General features: G+C 49.4%; 2 protein-coding genes across 6 annotated transcripts in view; one reads left to right on the top strand and one right to left on the bottom strand.

Annotated features, from left to right (window-relative positions):
* Hoxa3 (homeobox A3) overlaps positions 1-12801 on the top strand; it is a 44478-nt gene extending 31677 nt beyond the window's left edge. For 3 of the 5 annotated variants that reach the window (XM_047560061.1, XM_047560060.1, XM_047560063.1), the window contains 2 exons: positions 9107-9752; positions 11103-12801. In XM_047560061.1, coding sequence (XP_047416017.1) covers positions 9227-9752; positions 11103-11914 — 1338 coding nt within the window. In that variant the 5' untranslated portion in view covers positions 9107-9226 and the 3' untranslated portion in view covers positions 11915-12801. Of the gene's footprint in view, positions 1-729; positions 1915-5937; positions 6180-9106; positions 9753-11102 lie in introns of those variants that run through there. The other 2 variants (XM_047560064.1, XM_047560062.1) reach the window with 2 other exon arrangements.
* Positions 4012-6839, bottom strand: LOC124991347 (uncharacterized). Its single transcript, XM_047562133.1, has 3 exons — positions 6615-6839; positions 5820-6165; positions 4012-4707 (listed from the first exon to the last, which is right to left on the bottom strand). Exons 1-3 carry the CDS (start codon positions 6837-6839, stop codon positions 4406-4408), a joined length of 873 nt encoding a protein of 290 aa, XP_047418089.1. The 3' UTR covers positions 4012-4405.
* Positions 12802-16179: the final 3378 nt, after the last annotated feature.

The following is a 16179-nucleotide window of genomic DNA, read 5'->3' as shown; positions in this document are numbered from 1 at the left end:
AATTGTTCTGAGAGTTCTAAATGGGGTCCCTTTTCATCTTTGAGTCAATACTTCTATAGAAACTGGGGTGGGGGAAGTTGTCAGCAAGAGGGCAATACTTCCAAGTCCCTTCTAGGATATCTGGAGTGTTCAATGTGAATGATTGGGGTTCATAAAGTGCAAGGGGCAGAAGAATGAATGGACTAAGTTACTGAGGAACAGGAGAATTCATTTTGGAAATCAACCATGATCCCATTCCCCATCTCCCAAACCTGAGAAAGGCAGGTTTTCACTTTGGGTTCTCAGTTTTCAGCTTCTGATTTAGGTCAGATGTGGGAAAGGTCACATAGAGGTCCTCTTCCAGCTATACCACAAACAGAAACTTGTGGCAATACTACCACCAGCTTTGGCCAGGGCTTGCTTCTAAGGGCTTATGTCTCCTCTTTTATTGCCTGATCTCCCCCCATGACCAGGCCCCCTTACTTAGGGCCTTACAGTTTCATCAAACTCCTGTTCCCTTTCAGGAAAGGAAGGAAAGGGAGCAGCTTGCAGCTGCTACAATTGAGTCCTCACACTTAGAGATAACCAACTCAAGATACACTCTCAAGAAACAAAAGAATATGACTTGAGAAGCCTACTGGCCTCACAGCACTCAAAGTTCAAAAACTAAAACCAGAAAAGGGAAACTTATTAGACAGCTCAAGGAGAGCTAAAGTATTGAAATGAATGAGGAATGTCACCAAGCAAAAGGCAGGAGTTGGGGTAAAGCCTGGGGGGCAGCTTATTTGTTTTAGCCAGGTTCTTCCAGAACAGAATTGGTTCAATTCAGTTTCTGCTGATAGATGTGGAGTTGTCTTAGGGAAGGTAGACAGACCTTCCTGCAGAGAGGGTCCCAAGTTGTCTTGTACATTAGCACAAAGTTGTCTTGTACATTAGCACAAAGTGAAGGTTGGTACCCCCCACCAACTCTTGTAGGAGCAATTAGATCATTTCCCCTTACATTTTTCTTCTTTAGAAACTTACGATTTCAGGTATCACTCAGCTATGCACTAAGGAAATGTATGCAGGTTTGGCTAGGGCATTAGGTCCCTCCAGATTTTTCAAAACCTTGACTCACTACTTTAAAGTCAAGCGTGTCTTTGCTAGTGGGCTCCCATTGAACAAAATTGACTGGAGTTGGAAAAGAAGTTTTAACGCTTTGTCAGGTAATTATATGCCTTTTTGTGTCTCCAGTAGATGTAGTATATGGTGCGGGTGTTACAAACTCCACTGGTCATGATAGGCTAGTTGTTTTGGGGCTCAGCTCTTGCCTTTCTATATGCTGGCCTGTGGGTCAGAGGAGACAGGGGACTTGGGAGTGCTGGATTCAGTTTGTCCGTGGTGGACAGGAGGTCATAAGGAAAGTTAAGTGGACTCTCAGAACACGGATAGCATTGTTGTCCCCTTGTGTTTGGAGCATGTATAAAGAAATGTAAGTGGAGATAAGCAGCCTTGTATGACATGTATGTGTGTATGTGGTGGGGCGGCCTCCAGCGTCCTAATACTTAGTACTCTTACTGACTACTGGTTAAGGTCCCCCATTTATCTTTCCCCAAAGCTAAATGTTCTGCTTGGAAACCTAGTTCCTTCAGTGATTCCCTATTTCAAATAAAAGGATTTAAGTTGACGTATGACCACGTGAGCACATAATACAGCACATTATTGTGGCATTTGGAGTGAAGACCCAGGCAGGCTTCGCCTGTGATTACGTTTTCTAGATTCTCTACAGAGCGAGAGCTTTCCCCCACCCCCACGTACCTACCTCCTCCTTCTCCTTCCCCTTCTCCGGAGAGCGCTCTTCCAGCGGGTTGCAGTTTTCAGCGCTCATGGAGCGGTTCTAGGCGAGCTAGCTGATGGGACTGGAGGCCACACCAGGAGGATGGAATTTATTTTAAGGTATTTCCGCTGATTGTTCATATCTAGAGTGAGTTATAGCTGTGAGAGACAAAGGTCAGGCGAGGAGACCCTGGCTTATGGACAGGACCCTCAGCCTTTCTCTTCCTTTGTTTCTCTTTAGGAAACGAAACCATTTGAAAGATTCAGTAGTACCTCAGACACTGAGTTTAATTCCCTGGAAAGTGTTGAGGGTTGAAAAGAAAGGGGTACTTGGGCAACTAGGTGGGCCCAGTAGTCTCCAGTGTGGGGGTGGCTTTGTCCACCACAGGACTGGAGTCCTAGGAGCTCAGCCTCAAGCAGAGGGAGGGTCCTGAAGTGCCCCGCACAGGCCGAGGTGGCCGAGCACAGAGCTGGAGGGCAAGACCTCAGGGAAAGGGTGGGGGACGGGTGGAAGAGAAGGGAAATCTCTCCTGGGTCAGCAGTGTCTGCCGGTAGGGATGGAGGGTTAGGGCTGACCTGGGCAGCCTGAACAGATGCAAGAGGAAAATCGATGGAGGAAATGTACACATACGCTGCCATTTTATTGATGATGCTTCCAGCCACTTTGTTCAGTGCTGGGTTGCAGGGCACGCTTCTCCACTCGCCAGGACCGAGGGAGCGCCATTGTTTCCCCGAGCACCGTCTGCCTGGGAGGGATGCAGAAAGACAGCTCAGACCTAGGAGAGGCTTGGGGTGGTGGTGAGCATGCTGATTGCCTGGAGGTTGGGTTATTCTCACATTCTGAAGGGAGCTGGGACTGGGTTGCGTTTCATCACTGGGTTCAGTGTGGGTACTCCCTGAATGCCCCCAAGTCAGATTGGAGAGTTTATGAACTAACCAGTGTGCCCTGAGTTGGATGAAAATCTGGAGGCAGAGTCCTCAGGAAGCAGGGGCAGACATCTCTGGCTTCAGAGCCCCAGAAACAGAGCCGCTACCAGGATGGAGGAAGATGAGAGTTAAATTGTGCATCCAAATTACAGGAAAGCCTGGGCTAATTAGGCTTTGGGGACCCCACACTCCTGAGAAGAGTGGAAATTCCTTGGAAAGGTGGAGGAAATTCCACTTTCCTCTGCTCCGCAGGAAAAAGGGTACCTATGAGGAGTCAGGAATTGGGTTTGCCTCTTTTACTTTTTTTTAAAATCTCATTTCCTAAAAAAAAAAAAAAAAAGAAAAGAAAAAATCAAATCATGCTTCCCCTACTTGAATGGAATTTACTTCCCTAGAACAGAAGGGCTGATTCTACCCTTCTCTGTGCCGGTCTCGGCGGTAACTGTTAAACTGAAGCCATTTCAAGTGCTCTAAAACACCCCTTGGAAATAAAATGTAAGCTTTAATTGCTGTTCAATTACTTGTCAGCATTTCATATGATTTATGACCCAGTTCTGGCGCATTTTGACCCAGTTAAAGACTCATAAATAATATAGTTTCACTAGAAAGAATGAGAAAGGGAATAGAGGTTTGTTAGAGGCATCTTTTTATTGTCGCTTCAATGCCAGCAAACAGAATAAATATCTAACGATGGACTCTTGAGCTGGTTCTATATAAAAGTGTGCACAGTGAGAAGCCAACAGCTGCTTTTATAGAGCATGAGTTGGTTTATCCTCCCAGGAAAGAACTAAAACCACTCCATTATAGCTAAACTATTAGCTATTAAAAAGGCCGATCCCCCCAAAATGCCAGCCTCACTCTCACAGGCAAGTATAATTCCTCAATAACTTTTCTCCCCATTCTGGAATTTCAATGCCTCTTCTTGCCAACAGTCACCCCTCACCTTCTTCCCTGGTTGCACAGGTAGCCTTGGAGCCCCTATGGCTCTCTCAAAGATATGCAGGACATTGCCTTGCATGGTAGAAATGTACCACCAGGCACCTTCGTTGCTCCAAGTACTCTTCTGAGAAAATTTTTTCTTCTTGTACCCCTGGAAGAAAAATCAGGAAGCATGGGGACTTGGGATGAGTTCCAGGAGTCAATGGGTCCTCTCAGCAAAGAGAAGCTTGGTGAGTTTGAAGAAGCCTGGAGAATTGTTGAGGGATTTGCCTAGAAAGGGCACAGCCGGCAACGGGGGATTTCTGAAGGCAGAAATCGACAAGCGTATTTTCTTAAAAAAAAAAAAAAAAAAAATAACAAACCAACAAACAACCTCTGCTGTTACAAATTTTCAATCATCTCGCCCGCGCTTGCTCCAAAGCCAATCCTTTGGATTTCAGAAGAGAAGCATGAGGCCCGCGTTCCGGGATGCCAGACCTTAGTCTTGAAGTCAGAGCCCCACTTCTGTCTGCAGGGGCCCGTGACTCAAAAGCCACCTAGTCAAGGGCGGGTGGAGGCCCTGATCCGGACTGAGTTCCCACCCTAGATCTCCCAGGGCTCCCGCCGTTCGTTCCTCAGGTCCAGTCTCCGAGGTTTTCCCGGCTTGGTCTTGGCGTCCTGGAAAGTATGGGCTCTAGGCGCCCCAGCCCTTGCTTGGGCGCCCTCGGCCCCCTTGGCCCAGCCCGTCCCCTCCCGGGGCAGGTTCTCACAGAGAGCTGGCCTTCCCTGCAGCTGGCCTGGCTGAGAGGGCGGTGAGAGTCGCGTCAGCAGTTTGGAGGAGAAAGTGCGGGTTGATTATTGACCCACGCCTTCTTTCTTCAAATGCCATATCCGACTCGGCGGGTTTGAAGAGAAAATGCCGCGGAGCGGATTTTTGCGGCCGACTCTCACCTCCTACGCGGCCAGCTCCAGCTTTCAAGTTGCGCCGCTGCAATATGCCATAAGGAGCAAGTGTTTGCTGTTTTGTGCTCTGTTTACAGCTTTGGGGCGCGGAGTCATAAATCTTGCCTGGCCATAAATGACAAAAACCATTGGTATGCATGAGGCCACCCTGGCCCAGAGTGCTTTTTGATTTCTCCCTTTTCCCCTGGCTTTGTTTTTGCTCTAAGGTGACACTTTGGCTCCCTGACAGTTTAAACATACTACTTATATTTTTAACACCTTTCTTTGAGAAGAACCGGCCGTTGACGCCTCGGCATTGCACCAAAGCTCCCTTTCTCTCTTTTTGCCACACTCATACCTTTGCAGAGTTTGCTTCTGAACCTATAGAGCTCGGGGAAGCTTTGGGAGGAACACCATCCTCTTTAAAGTTATGCAATATTGCCAGGCAATCTCGTGCCTTTTCTCAGCTCTCAGTTCATAGAGGAAGACCACTTCAGTAACGGCGGGGTGCGGGGGCATATCAGGCATGTCCATTTGTGTTGGGGTCAGAGTTGTATCTGTCTTCCCTGTAGGTGAGCGTCATGACTGTACTGTTCAGTGGGCACTGGAGAGCTGGAGATCTAGGTCGTTAAGCACCCTAGTATGTGCCTGAGCCCAGAGCTCCCATTTCACCGCTGGGTCAAATGTACATCTCCCCCAGGACACTTCCCTCCCGGCTATCAAGAGGCCAATAGTTTCTGCCTAAAAATATAACCCAAGAGACCGGATGGCTGTTGGGGAGGTCTCTGGAGAAAGGTTGGCTTTGGGGTGCCAGGATCGGGAGTGGCAGGTGAAGTAAACTCCCAAACTCTGGGGAACTCATTTCTGGTTCTCTCTTTACCTTTACCCGGCAACTGGAAATTACTAGGGGAGAGGGCTGTGTGGTTTCTCAAACGGATTCCTAAGAAATAGAGCCCGGCAAGAGAGCCCCTTTGTGAGAGCCGTTTGTCCTCATTAGCATAATTTTCCTGGACTTTAGTGACGCCTAGGAACGAGGAGAGGGAGGGGTGGGGGGAGGCTGCCCTCCTCCCGCCGCCGAGCTCCCTCTCGATTCTATCCCTCCCCTCGCCTCAGCCCCATCCCCCACGCCGGCCCGCGCTTCCCCTGCCGCCTTGGTCTCCCCTCCCGCCCGCCCCCAGCACCCCCACCGCACCCCCGACCAGACGCTGCTCCGCGTGTAATATTCATAAGAAACATACCCAAGTCGGTGCCACTAGCCCAGGCAGAGCCCCGCGCTGCGCTAGCGCTTATCTCCGGGCCGCGGCTGCTGCCCTCGGGAAGGGCAGGGGGCGGGGGTGTGGGGGAGGGGTGGGTGGGTGGGGTGGGTGGGAGGGGGGTCCAAGCCGCCCCAGTCCGCCCTGGGCGAGCCGTGCCGGAGCAGCGAGGCGACCACGCTGTGTGCGGCGGCGTCCAGGCCTTGGGGTCTCCCGCCCGCCCGCCGTCTCGGCTGATGCTGAGGGTCGGTGCCCATCCCGCGCCGAGGGGACCCGGCCGGGCAGCGGAGCCGGGCCGGGGGCCGGAGCCCGAGCCTGCGCTCGCGGCGCTCTTCAGAAGTTAAGGTAAGCAGGGGCACAACCGGCCGCTCTGAGCGCTGAATGGCGGAGTTTACGTCTCGGTGATTTATAGCTGCAGACTTAAATCTCGGTTCAAGAAGAGTTCACAAGCCGGAGCTTCCTTCCCGGCAGTGACTGATACCCTTACACTTCGAGTTCAGGCCGCTTTCCCATCCCCGCCCCCACTCTCCCCTCTCCCCTAATCTCGGCCTCAACTTTTCTGGGTCGGGGAGGGAGCGAGGGGGCAGGGGACGCAGGGGCTCTTTCTCCACGGTCTTGCTCAAACTCGGGGTGAGGGCAGGCTAAGAAAGGGATAGAAATGGAAAGAGGGGACAGTATCAGGAGCAAGGAGGTCGAATTTGGGCATACCTTGCAGAGAGACAATAGCTCTTGTTTCCTGCACTCGATTTAGCCTCTTTCACTCTCCTTCAGCTCCTGCACCTGGGGGTTATTGTCCAGAAACAGATCTTTGCAGAGGAATCTCCCTCCACTCCCAGTCTTTGCTTGGGGGTACGAAGCAAAGTTTCCTGGCTGGCAAATCTCCAACTTCTTTACTAGGTTGGAAACTTTGGGGACTGAGTTATGGGAGAATCGTGTGAGGTCCAAGGTGATTGCGGACCTCAAACAATAGGAAGGACTTTGGTGGGATCTTGGTGTTGAACGCATATTTAAGTTTATGGGGACTGTCATATGCTCTCTGGTTTTTAAAGGTATTTTCGTTATTTTACAAGACAATGCACAACCTGATGAAAAGGCTTAAGTAAGCCGCAGGCCCGTGTAGTTCGTGATAATGGATTAGCAAATCACCAGAAATATTGCATGTTCAAAATTAACTTAATTTTGTTTTATCTAATATCTTGCTGTTCAAGTGTCTAGAGTAATTTCTTGACCTGACGTTTTATTTTACACAAACCTGGTATCTAAAAAATTTCTAATGCCAGACATTAACACTGTCAAATGTAATAGGAACTGTTTTCAGTGAAAGAACAGGAAACCAAGACAGTAAATTGCTATTCAGTTTTAAATTTTATTTTATCCTTTATTTGCTTTCCATCACGGTAGCTGTACTTCCTTATCTATTTCCAAAATAGTAACAATACTCCAGGGCTTATGATTATGTACAGTAACTCCAGATAAGTGACGCTTTAATTTTTAATTGAGGTTCTGGAAAATTAATTGTGCCTGTTTTCCAGATGTTGGTCAGATTGTTGGTTTAATAATGAAATCTAAAGGAGTCCATTATTAAAAACAAAATTATAATCATCCACTGGTAGATGCTTATTAAATTATTTTTTCTAGTTAACATCTGCTATCCTTGGAAAACTTGAATAATATCTGGGGTTCAGTATACGTAGTTGGGGCATGAAGTGTTAACCATTTTCTTAAGGAATTGTCATTACAATGTTAACAGTCAGATGGACTTATATTTTGAATGTGTGAGTGTGTGTGAATTTATGCAACTCATATGGAACTTTTCTTGTTGAGAACTAGAGGTTAACCATGCCAAGGTTGAAAACAAAGAGTAAATGTAGATTTCACTTCTGCGAACTAAATAAAAAAGGGTTAAGGTTTTCACTTGCTTTTTAGATTTTTGTTGCTCCTCACCTTTTCTTTTCTTTTTTTCCTGGTGGTGCTGGAGATCAGGGACTCTTGTAAGATAGGCAAGTGCTCTACCACTGAGCTTCATTCCCAGTCTTTAGTGTTATCCTTTACTTGTTGTTTCTGAAACAGGTAAATAGACCAAATAACAAATATCAACAACTGCAGCATACAAGGATCAGGGAACTCTGACAGGATTTTATGGCTTGTGCTTCCATGCCTCGTCCAGAGCCAAATGACCCCCATACATCAAATTACATAGCAGTTTCTAAGACAGAACCTATTATCGTTAAGTTGGAAAGAGAGTTCAAGCCGTGGTCATGGAGATGAACGCTGGTTTTTCAGGTTCCTGGTGGGTTGTTTTTTTTTTCTCTAATCCATCATGTTTTAACAGGTAGAATTTGATCATTGCCCTGAATAACAGCACCTCAGAAAGTCCAAGACAGGAGGGTCTGGGAACTTGTAACTGGGGAAAGGAGGTGGGGATGGCTTGCTGCAAAGTGCCTGAGAAGTAGCAGAGGAAAAGAGTAAAGAACTGTCCCTGATTTGAGTTGTGACTTGCTGGACAGGATGATGTTCCTGGTCCCTTCCCTAACATATACACAAACCCTGTGTTCCACCCAAACTTTTATCTCCCAGTTTCTTGGCCATAAGGAGCTCATTTGGAGGAGGTGGGTCCTTTCCCTGAACAAAGGTAGATTAACTGCCTAAAAAGCTCAGCTTCTGAATCCAGCCTGCTCAGATAAGGCAATTGCTTACAAACCTCTCTTGAGGACAGGAAGGTCCCAGCAGAGGCTGGATGGGGAGTAACCCCACCTTAGGGCTCTTTTTGGCAAGTGTCAGTACTAAAGCGGGGATTCCAGGGGGGGAAATAGCGATCCAAGCCCCTCTTTGCCTTCTGACTGGTTCCCCAAGGTCCACAGAGGGGAGAGGCTTGGGGTCTCGGATGATTTAAAAGGACAGAGATGAAGGGGCACCAACGTTTCTTCCCCCACCCCCAAAAAGAAAGATTCCAATCTTGTTCTTTCTAGCCTACCAGGCCTTTCTCCTTTTGGACCTTGGTTCCAGAGACTCAGCTTCCAGCCCTCAGTCATTCTCCTTTTCTCTCCCCGGAAAATCCCCCAACTCCAGACGCAAGTTAAGCAAATATTTGTAGCTGCCAGTAAATTCCAGCGGCTTTTTATAGCGCGGCTCCATGCGCCCGGGGCCAAGTCGTGCTGCTAAATATTGCTGACCACTTTTTCTTTTATGGCTTTCATGTCACTTAGCTATTGAGAGTAAGATGGATTTGCGCGGAGCCCTCACCGCGCTGCGCTTCTTGCCCCCCCTCCCAGGTCTGCGGCAAGCGGCCATTGGCGGCGGAGCGTCACGTGACCTCGGGGGCGTGCCAATGTGCGCCCTTACGGGTGTCAAGCCCCTGTCAGAGTGTGCGATCAAGATTGTGAAACAACGCGATGCAAAAAGCGACCTACTACGACAGCTCGGCGATCTACGGTGGCTACCCCTACCAGGCAGCCAACGGGTTCGCTTATAATGCCAGTCAGCAGCCATATGCGGCATCTGCCGCTCTGGGCTCTGACGGCGAGTATCACAGACCTGCTTGCTCACTCCAGTCTCCCGTCAGCGCAGGGGGCCATCCAAAAGCGCATGAACTGAGCGAAGCGTGTCTGCGTACCCTGAGCGGCCCGCCCAGCCAGCCCCCAGGCCTGGGTGACCCGCCCCTGCCCCCACCCCCACCTCAGGTGGCACCCCCTGCCCCACAGCCGCCCCAGCCCCCACCACAGCCCCCTGCGCCCACCCCTGCGGCTCCGCCGCCCCCTTCTTCTGTCTCCCCTCCTCAGAATGCCAACAGCAACCCCACCCCAGCCAGCGCAGCCAAGAGCCCCCTGCTCAACTCGCCCACCGTGGCCAAACAAATCTTCCCTTGGATGAAAGAGTCGAGGCAAAACACAAAGCAGAAAACCAGCGGCTCCAGCTCAGGTAAAGGGGTGCCTTCTGAAAGAGGCTCCAAGCCACTTCTGGCCAGAGCCAGCAGAGTGTAGAACATTTCCAGAAATCCACTGCTCCCACTCTCCCTCCTCCCTACCCCAAAGTTTTCCAGAATCTTGGCAAGTTAAAGAGGTGATAAGGCCTCTGTGTACCAGGAACCCCCAGACACAGACTTGATGGGAGTCTCTCTAGATCTCCCCAAGGGCAGGTGGAGACTAATGAAGTTGGAATCCCTCCGTTCCATTCTTGGAGTTCTGACCTCTAGGCAGAACCATCCTGAGCTCCACTGTTTCTCTTTTAGCCCAGCTCCTGTATTCTAATGAAACAGTGACATCCTCCCCATCCTGAAATGTGGCAGAATAAAAGCAGGCCTAATCATCCTCCAAGTCAGAATCAATGCTTTGTCTATAATCAGAGCCATTTTCACTCCAGCAGATGGAGTGACTGCCTCACCTCTGGGAAGGCTTTGCTCAGACTTAGTACAATGAAGGCAGCCAGGGATTTCCTGAGGGAGGGGATTCAGCTTGTCATCCTAATGGGAACCACATGGGCCTCCTGGAACTGCACTCCAGTGGAGGAAAGGCCCCAGGCCTTGGGCTTCCTGGCATCTTGGTTACCTTTGCCCCTGCCCTCTCTGGTTGCCAGTGCTCTGCTCTAAGTTTGAGCATCTCAGGCCTCCAGAGCCAGAATTTGGGGGCCAAGGAGGACAGAGGGCACAACAGTGGTGGGCAAAGCTCTGGCAGGCTGCTTAATGACATGGGGAGCCCTAATGGATAGGCCATCATGAACCTCCCCAACAGAAATGGATAGCATCAATGAGATCTCTTCTGGGCAGAAGCCTTTCAGTTTGGGGTTTCCACTCGGCCCATCTTCTCTGGGTAGTTGGAGAATTGGCCAGCTGAAGTTTCTGCCTCATATTTAGTCATTTAAGGAGGAAAAGAAGACTTGGGAGTGTACATTATGTGTCCCACAGTTCAGATACTGGAAAAGAATGAAGATGGTGAGACCTGCCCACAGGAAATCTTGTCTGATGGGCCTAGAGGGCCAGTAAATGTGTCAGTGCCAGGAAGGAAATACAGAACAGGAAAGCTAACTGGAGACTTCAGTCCACCTCCCTCTTTGAAGAAGCCTATGATTTGCTCCCTAGCTGAATGAGGGACTAACCACCTACGGTTTCCCCCAACCAGGAGAGAGGACAGCACCTAATTCCTGTTCCTCTCCGGGGCCCTAACAGATGGAGGGATCTTTGGGTCCTGGAGAAAAGAGAGGCCAGGCTGGGTCAGGAGCTGGGCGGGGCCACACGCAGCCCCTGACGTGCTCTTCCTCTCTCTGTCCTGGCAGGAGAGAGCTGCGCTGGTGACAAGAGCCCACCTGGGCAAGCTTCATCCAAACGCGCGCGAACGGCATATACGAGTGCGCAGCTGGTGGAACTAGAGAAGGAGTTCCACTTCAACCGTTACCTGTGCCGGCCACGCCGGGTGGAGATGGCCAACCTGCTGAACCTCACAGAACGCCAGATCAAGATCTGGTTCCAGAACCGCCGCATGAAATACAAGAAAGATCAGAAGGGCAAGGGCATGCTAACGTCGTCGGGAGGCCAATCTCCAAGTCGTAGCCCCGTGCCCCCTGGCGCTGGCGGCTATCTGAACTCTATGCATTCGCTGGTCAACAGTGTCCCATATGAGCCCCAGTCACCCCCGCCCTTCTCCAAGCCCCCACAAGGCACCTATGGGTTGCCTCCAGCCTCCTACCCTGCACCCTTGCCCAGTTGTGCCCCACCGCCACCCCCACCCCCACAGAAGCGCTACGCGGCGGCGGGGGCCAGCGCAGGAGGCACCCCTGATTATGACCCGCATGCTCATGGCCTGCAGGGCAACGGCAGCTATGGGACCCCACACTTACAGGGAAGCCCCGTCTTCGTGGGGGGCAGCTATGTGGAACCCATGAGCAACTCCGGGCCGGCACTCTTTGGCCTAACTCACCTCCCCCACGCCACCTCTGCTGCCATGGACTATGGGGCCGCTGGGCCGCTGGGCAGCGGTCACCACCACGCGCCGGGGCCAGGGGAACCACACCCCACCTACACGGACCTTACTGCCCACCATCCTTCTCAGGGAAGAATTCAGGAAGCACCCAAGCTCACCCACCTGTGATGGTGGGCTGGGGCTGCGCGCCAGGAGAGTCCCCCGCCCCTCCTTTTTCTTTTTTAAAAATGTATTTCCTGCCCCTGCCTTTTTTCTCTCCTCCGCCCCCCTTTCCCCGGTTTTGTTTTCTCTGGTAATGCATTTTTATAGTTTATGTGACGTAGCAATTTTGGTTGCTGGAATGGCTGTCAGTATCAGTAGCGATATTTATCTCTTCCCGCCCCTCGCTCGGCCACTGGCCCTGCGCCCTTTACCTTCTCCACTCTTTGATCAGAAACAGGGTATATGAACAAATTTTCTAGTCGAGTTTTCAAATGTGAATTTGTTCGTACTTTATGGTTCCCGAGGGGGAGCGATTACTTTTTTTTAATTATTTTTTTAGTTTTTTAAATTGCACTTCTTGTAAAGAGCGAGAAAAAAAAATCAAAGGCGCTTTGAAACAGGGGCTCCCTGTACAAGGATGACTAAGTGTACGTCTTTCCGTGTGTGTATGCTGGTGAACAGTCAGATTTATTTATATTTTTTTTGCAAGCATTGAATAGTCTAAGTTTTAAATATTATTTATCCCCATCCGTTCGTATTTATATTAAAGAAATTCTGTACCCTGATTGTTCAGAAGGTTTCTTGGGCCTTTTGTTCAATGGTGTATTGGCGTACTTATAAAATTTTTATTTGAAAGGGAACTATAATTCCTTGATAAAACGGTAATGATGCAATAAAACCAGAGAGGATCCAGCGTTTGAAAACAGTGATTTAGGTTTGTAACATCCGGCGAAACTGAACATCCAATCTGTAAACGCGAAAAATGCTAGATTTGTTTTGAGAGTTCTTACATTCCTTGCTGCTCACATTCTGAGAACAAAACAAAAAAAAAATAAAGTTTTTATTCTGATTAACATCCGTGTTCAAAGGGGTTCTTTGGCCGAAGATGGGTGTCTGCGTGGACTTCAGGCGGAGGCGAGCTGGCGGAGTAGGCCGCGGCAGCCTACCCAGATCCTCAAGCTTGGGGCCTGGCCAGGCGGCTCGCCTGAAAGCTCAGCGAATATTCGGGGAGGCAGTCCGGGTTCCTGGTGGCGGCAGCTCTGGAAAGGCTGTGCGGCTGGGCTGCTTGGTTCCCAGCTGCCGCGGAGGCAGGCGGAGGGCGCTGGGGCTGTGGAGCGTCCGGTTGTCAGAAACAAAGGCAGCTTGACCGAGACGCGGCGGGGGGCGCACAGGTGCCCCGCGGCCGCGCGGAGGGAGAACGCAGGGCAGTCCTCCAGTGTTCTTCAGCACCGGCCAAAGCGGAATAACCAATTTCTTAACCCGGTGAATCACCAACCGTGCAGAAGATACAGAACTCTTTCCTGGAGCGTTCATACTCATGTGTCCTTCGCGGATGCTTCGCAGTAGATAATCGCGCCTGGAGAAAACCATCTCTCCCCAAATCGACACGCAGAGTCGAGAAGATCCAAAGGGACTGAAACTCCCCCAGACCTCAAGCAAAAGGAGGGCTAAGCTCAGGGGAGTCTCCCTGAGCCCTTCCTTGGACTGCCTGAATGCTAGCATCAGTTTCCTCGTGGAATTTAGCATTTGCCATTCTCTGGATTTATTTCCTCTCCTTCGTCCCTCCCAGCTTCCTTTTTATGGCCTCAGGGGGAGAGGGAGAGAAAAAAGGAGATTGGTATCTTTCTAATAAAAATACAATTGTATAAGTACTTCTTTCATTTGATGCTACGGGAGCTTAAATATTACATTTCCACTCCTGGATTTAAGATAGAGCTGCCTACAGACTGGAAGAGGCAAAGGCAGGCACAGTAAAAGGAAATATTTCCATCTCCTGATTAAAGAATTGCTCAGAGAAGGATCTAAATTCAAAAAATGCAAACCTTAGAACTGTATCCCCTATCATCAACCTCCTCAAAACTGGGAGTGAGGAACCGCCAGCGTCTGGGGATCAAAGCTTCTGATGTGAGAAATAAGCCCCATCCTCCCTGGATTGTGTCTTTCAGAGACAGAAGTGAAAAATGTCGCCATTTTGTTTGCAATCCAAAATATCCATCATTATGGCCTTTATCATCCTCCCGAGAATTGCCCTCAGAGGATCCTTAGAAGCAGGCACTGGAGCCATTTCTGGGTACCTGCTAGGTCCCAACGAACTGCTTTTAGGTAACCTTTTCTCCTTTTAAGAAAAAGAAAAAGGCTCGGACGATGCAAAGCCAGACAGCTGCAGAGAGCTGGGTGTTTGCACCCTGAGGTGCTTTCTCCATATCTGTCCTGCGGCTTCTGATATATATGTTTTCTTTTCAAAGAGTTTGGTCTGTGGGGAAAAGGTCTTGCTCCCCCTACCCCAACCTCCCTGGGGAAATACGATCAGACCTCAGAAATGCAGAGGCAGGAAAATCAGTCTTTGTGAGGATTGGAGCTTCCACCTTTTGGTTGTTCCAGCAGAGCAGATTACAGAAGTCTTCTTTTTAAGTAACTATTTTAGAGACATGTGTAAGTTACCTGGGAAAATAAGGAGCAGTATCTATGGAGAAGGAGGAGGAGGAGGAGGAGGAGGAGGAGGAGGAGGAGGAGGAGGAGGAGGAGGAGGAGGAGGAGAGAGAATAGCAGAATATGAATCTCCACGCAAGGATGAAAATCTTACCGGGTTACCACTATTTGAAACATTTCTAAAAAAATCTCTAGCTGAGGGAGGAATGCTTTAGAAGCTTCTTCCTTCCCTCAGGGCAGAAATTGTAAAATGAGAATCTAATATGATTTTCCATATCTTGCCACTCTAGGCATTCATTTTGGCTTTCAAAGAAAAAAAATACTGATCGCATCCCAACTTTCTAGATATTCAAAAGAAATTCTTATTAAAATATCTCCTGAGTTAAAGTAATAGATTTGGGGACTATTTCAGTGTTGAGCAGCTTCAGAAAAGCATTTTCTTCCAGATGGTATTTGAATTAAGGGGGCTGAGACAGGCAGAAAGCTCTCACCCACGCAGTGCCTGACAAAGCCCAGCTATATAGAGGTAGTGCTGCTCCCTCTCTGCATCTCCCCTCCCTTTCACCCCTTAATATTTTCTGATAAAAGCAAATGCCAAAAGCCGCCATCCCCAAATCCACAAAGCACCTTTCCTAAAAGCAATCCTATAACCCTTCCACTGACAAAAAATATCTTTTAAAAGACTAGTTTTCCTTGTTTACTTGCGTTTCCTGCTCTCCTCTTTGCTCGGCCACATTTGATCTTGGAAAGAGCTCGAAGCTGAAATGTGTTCTTAAGGGCCAGAAGCTGTCAAGGCTTTTGGTGAGCAAGATTGATCGTGCCCAGACTTCCTTCAGAGCTTTGTTTGGAATAAAAGCAAGAAAACTGAAAAACCTCACATTTTCCAAAATAGCATCTATATCTGTAATGCAATGCCTCTTGGCTAGTCGAGGTTGGAGGCCACTTTAATATCTCATTTCCAACCCAAACCCCCTTTGATGCTGGCCTCAGAGACAGAGTTCTGCCCTTGCTTCTTGGTCAGCCTTTCTTGTTTTCTATGGAAGATTTTTCTCCCCCACCAACCTCTCTCTCCTTGGCCATCAGAATGATTTATTTTCCTGCCACTGATGCCTGCCGGCCTGGGGGAGTCTGATCACTTGGTCCATTTCAAAGAAAGCAAAAGCAAATCACCATCCTCAGGGTTTGATGGGGAAAAGAAGTACCTTCAGATCTCAGTATCTCTCTCTCTCTCTCTCTTTCTCTCTCTCTCTCTCTCTCTCTCTCTCTCTCTCTCTCTCTCTCTCTCTCCCTCTGCCTCATGCCCTCTTTTTGGCTTGGTGGGCTTTTTTTTTTTTTTTTTAAGTTGTCTTTTAGTACCTAAAGGTGTTATCTTTTCAACCCTCCAGCACTGTCCAAGACACACACAGCCTCAAGTCCTGGAATTGAAAAAAAGAGAAGGAAGGAGAAGGAAAAATTTGTGTAATTTCTCCTTGGGATGCCCTCTTTTTCCCGCCCCCCGCAGTGCTCTTTCCCACAACAGAACCCGGGTGCAAACCTCCCTGGTGGAGCAGGAAGGTGTGGGAAGCAATTCAGGCTGCCAAGGAACACTCGCTGCATCTGAACCAACCAGCCCCCAACCAGAGCGACAAGGACAAGGAAAGAAGGGTAGGGGAAAAGAGAGAGGGAGAAACAAGCGTCTTCTCCTTCCCTTCTGGTAACTTCCAACAGACTTCCTGGAAATCGGAAATACTCACCGCACCCGAGCCCTAAGGGTATGAAACCCAGAATGCCAGGAGCCGCGCTTGCCTGCTCGGGGCGGCATT

The sequence above is a fragment of the Sciurus carolinensis genome, chromosome 8 (genome assembly GCF_902686445.1).
Source record: "Sciurus carolinensis chromosome 8, mSciCar1.2, whole genome shotgun sequence".
In the NCBI taxonomy this organism is placed as follows: Eukaryota; Metazoa; Chordata; class Mammalia; order Rodentia; family Sciuridae; genus Sciurus; species Sciurus carolinensis.
Note: the sequence above shows the minus strand (reverse complement) of the source record. Positions and strands in the feature narration are given on the sequence as shown.

What these genes read in the sequence shown, in the direction of transcription:
- LOC124991347 (XM_047562133.1), bottom strand. Translation starts at nt 6,839, where the DNA reads ATGCGTTCAACACCAAGATCCCACCAAAGTCCTTCCTATTGTTTGAGG. An exon ending in TTCTGGACAATAACCCCCAG is followed by an intron (nt 6,166 to 6,614) that starts GTGCAGGAGCTG and finishes TAACTTCTGAAG; the next exon opens with AGCGCCGCGAGCGCAGGCTC. An exon ending in GGCTAGTGGCACCGACTTGG is followed by an intron (nt 4,708 to 5,819) that starts GTATGTTTCTTA and finishes ATTTATGGCCAG; the next exon opens with GCAAGATTTATGACTCCGCG.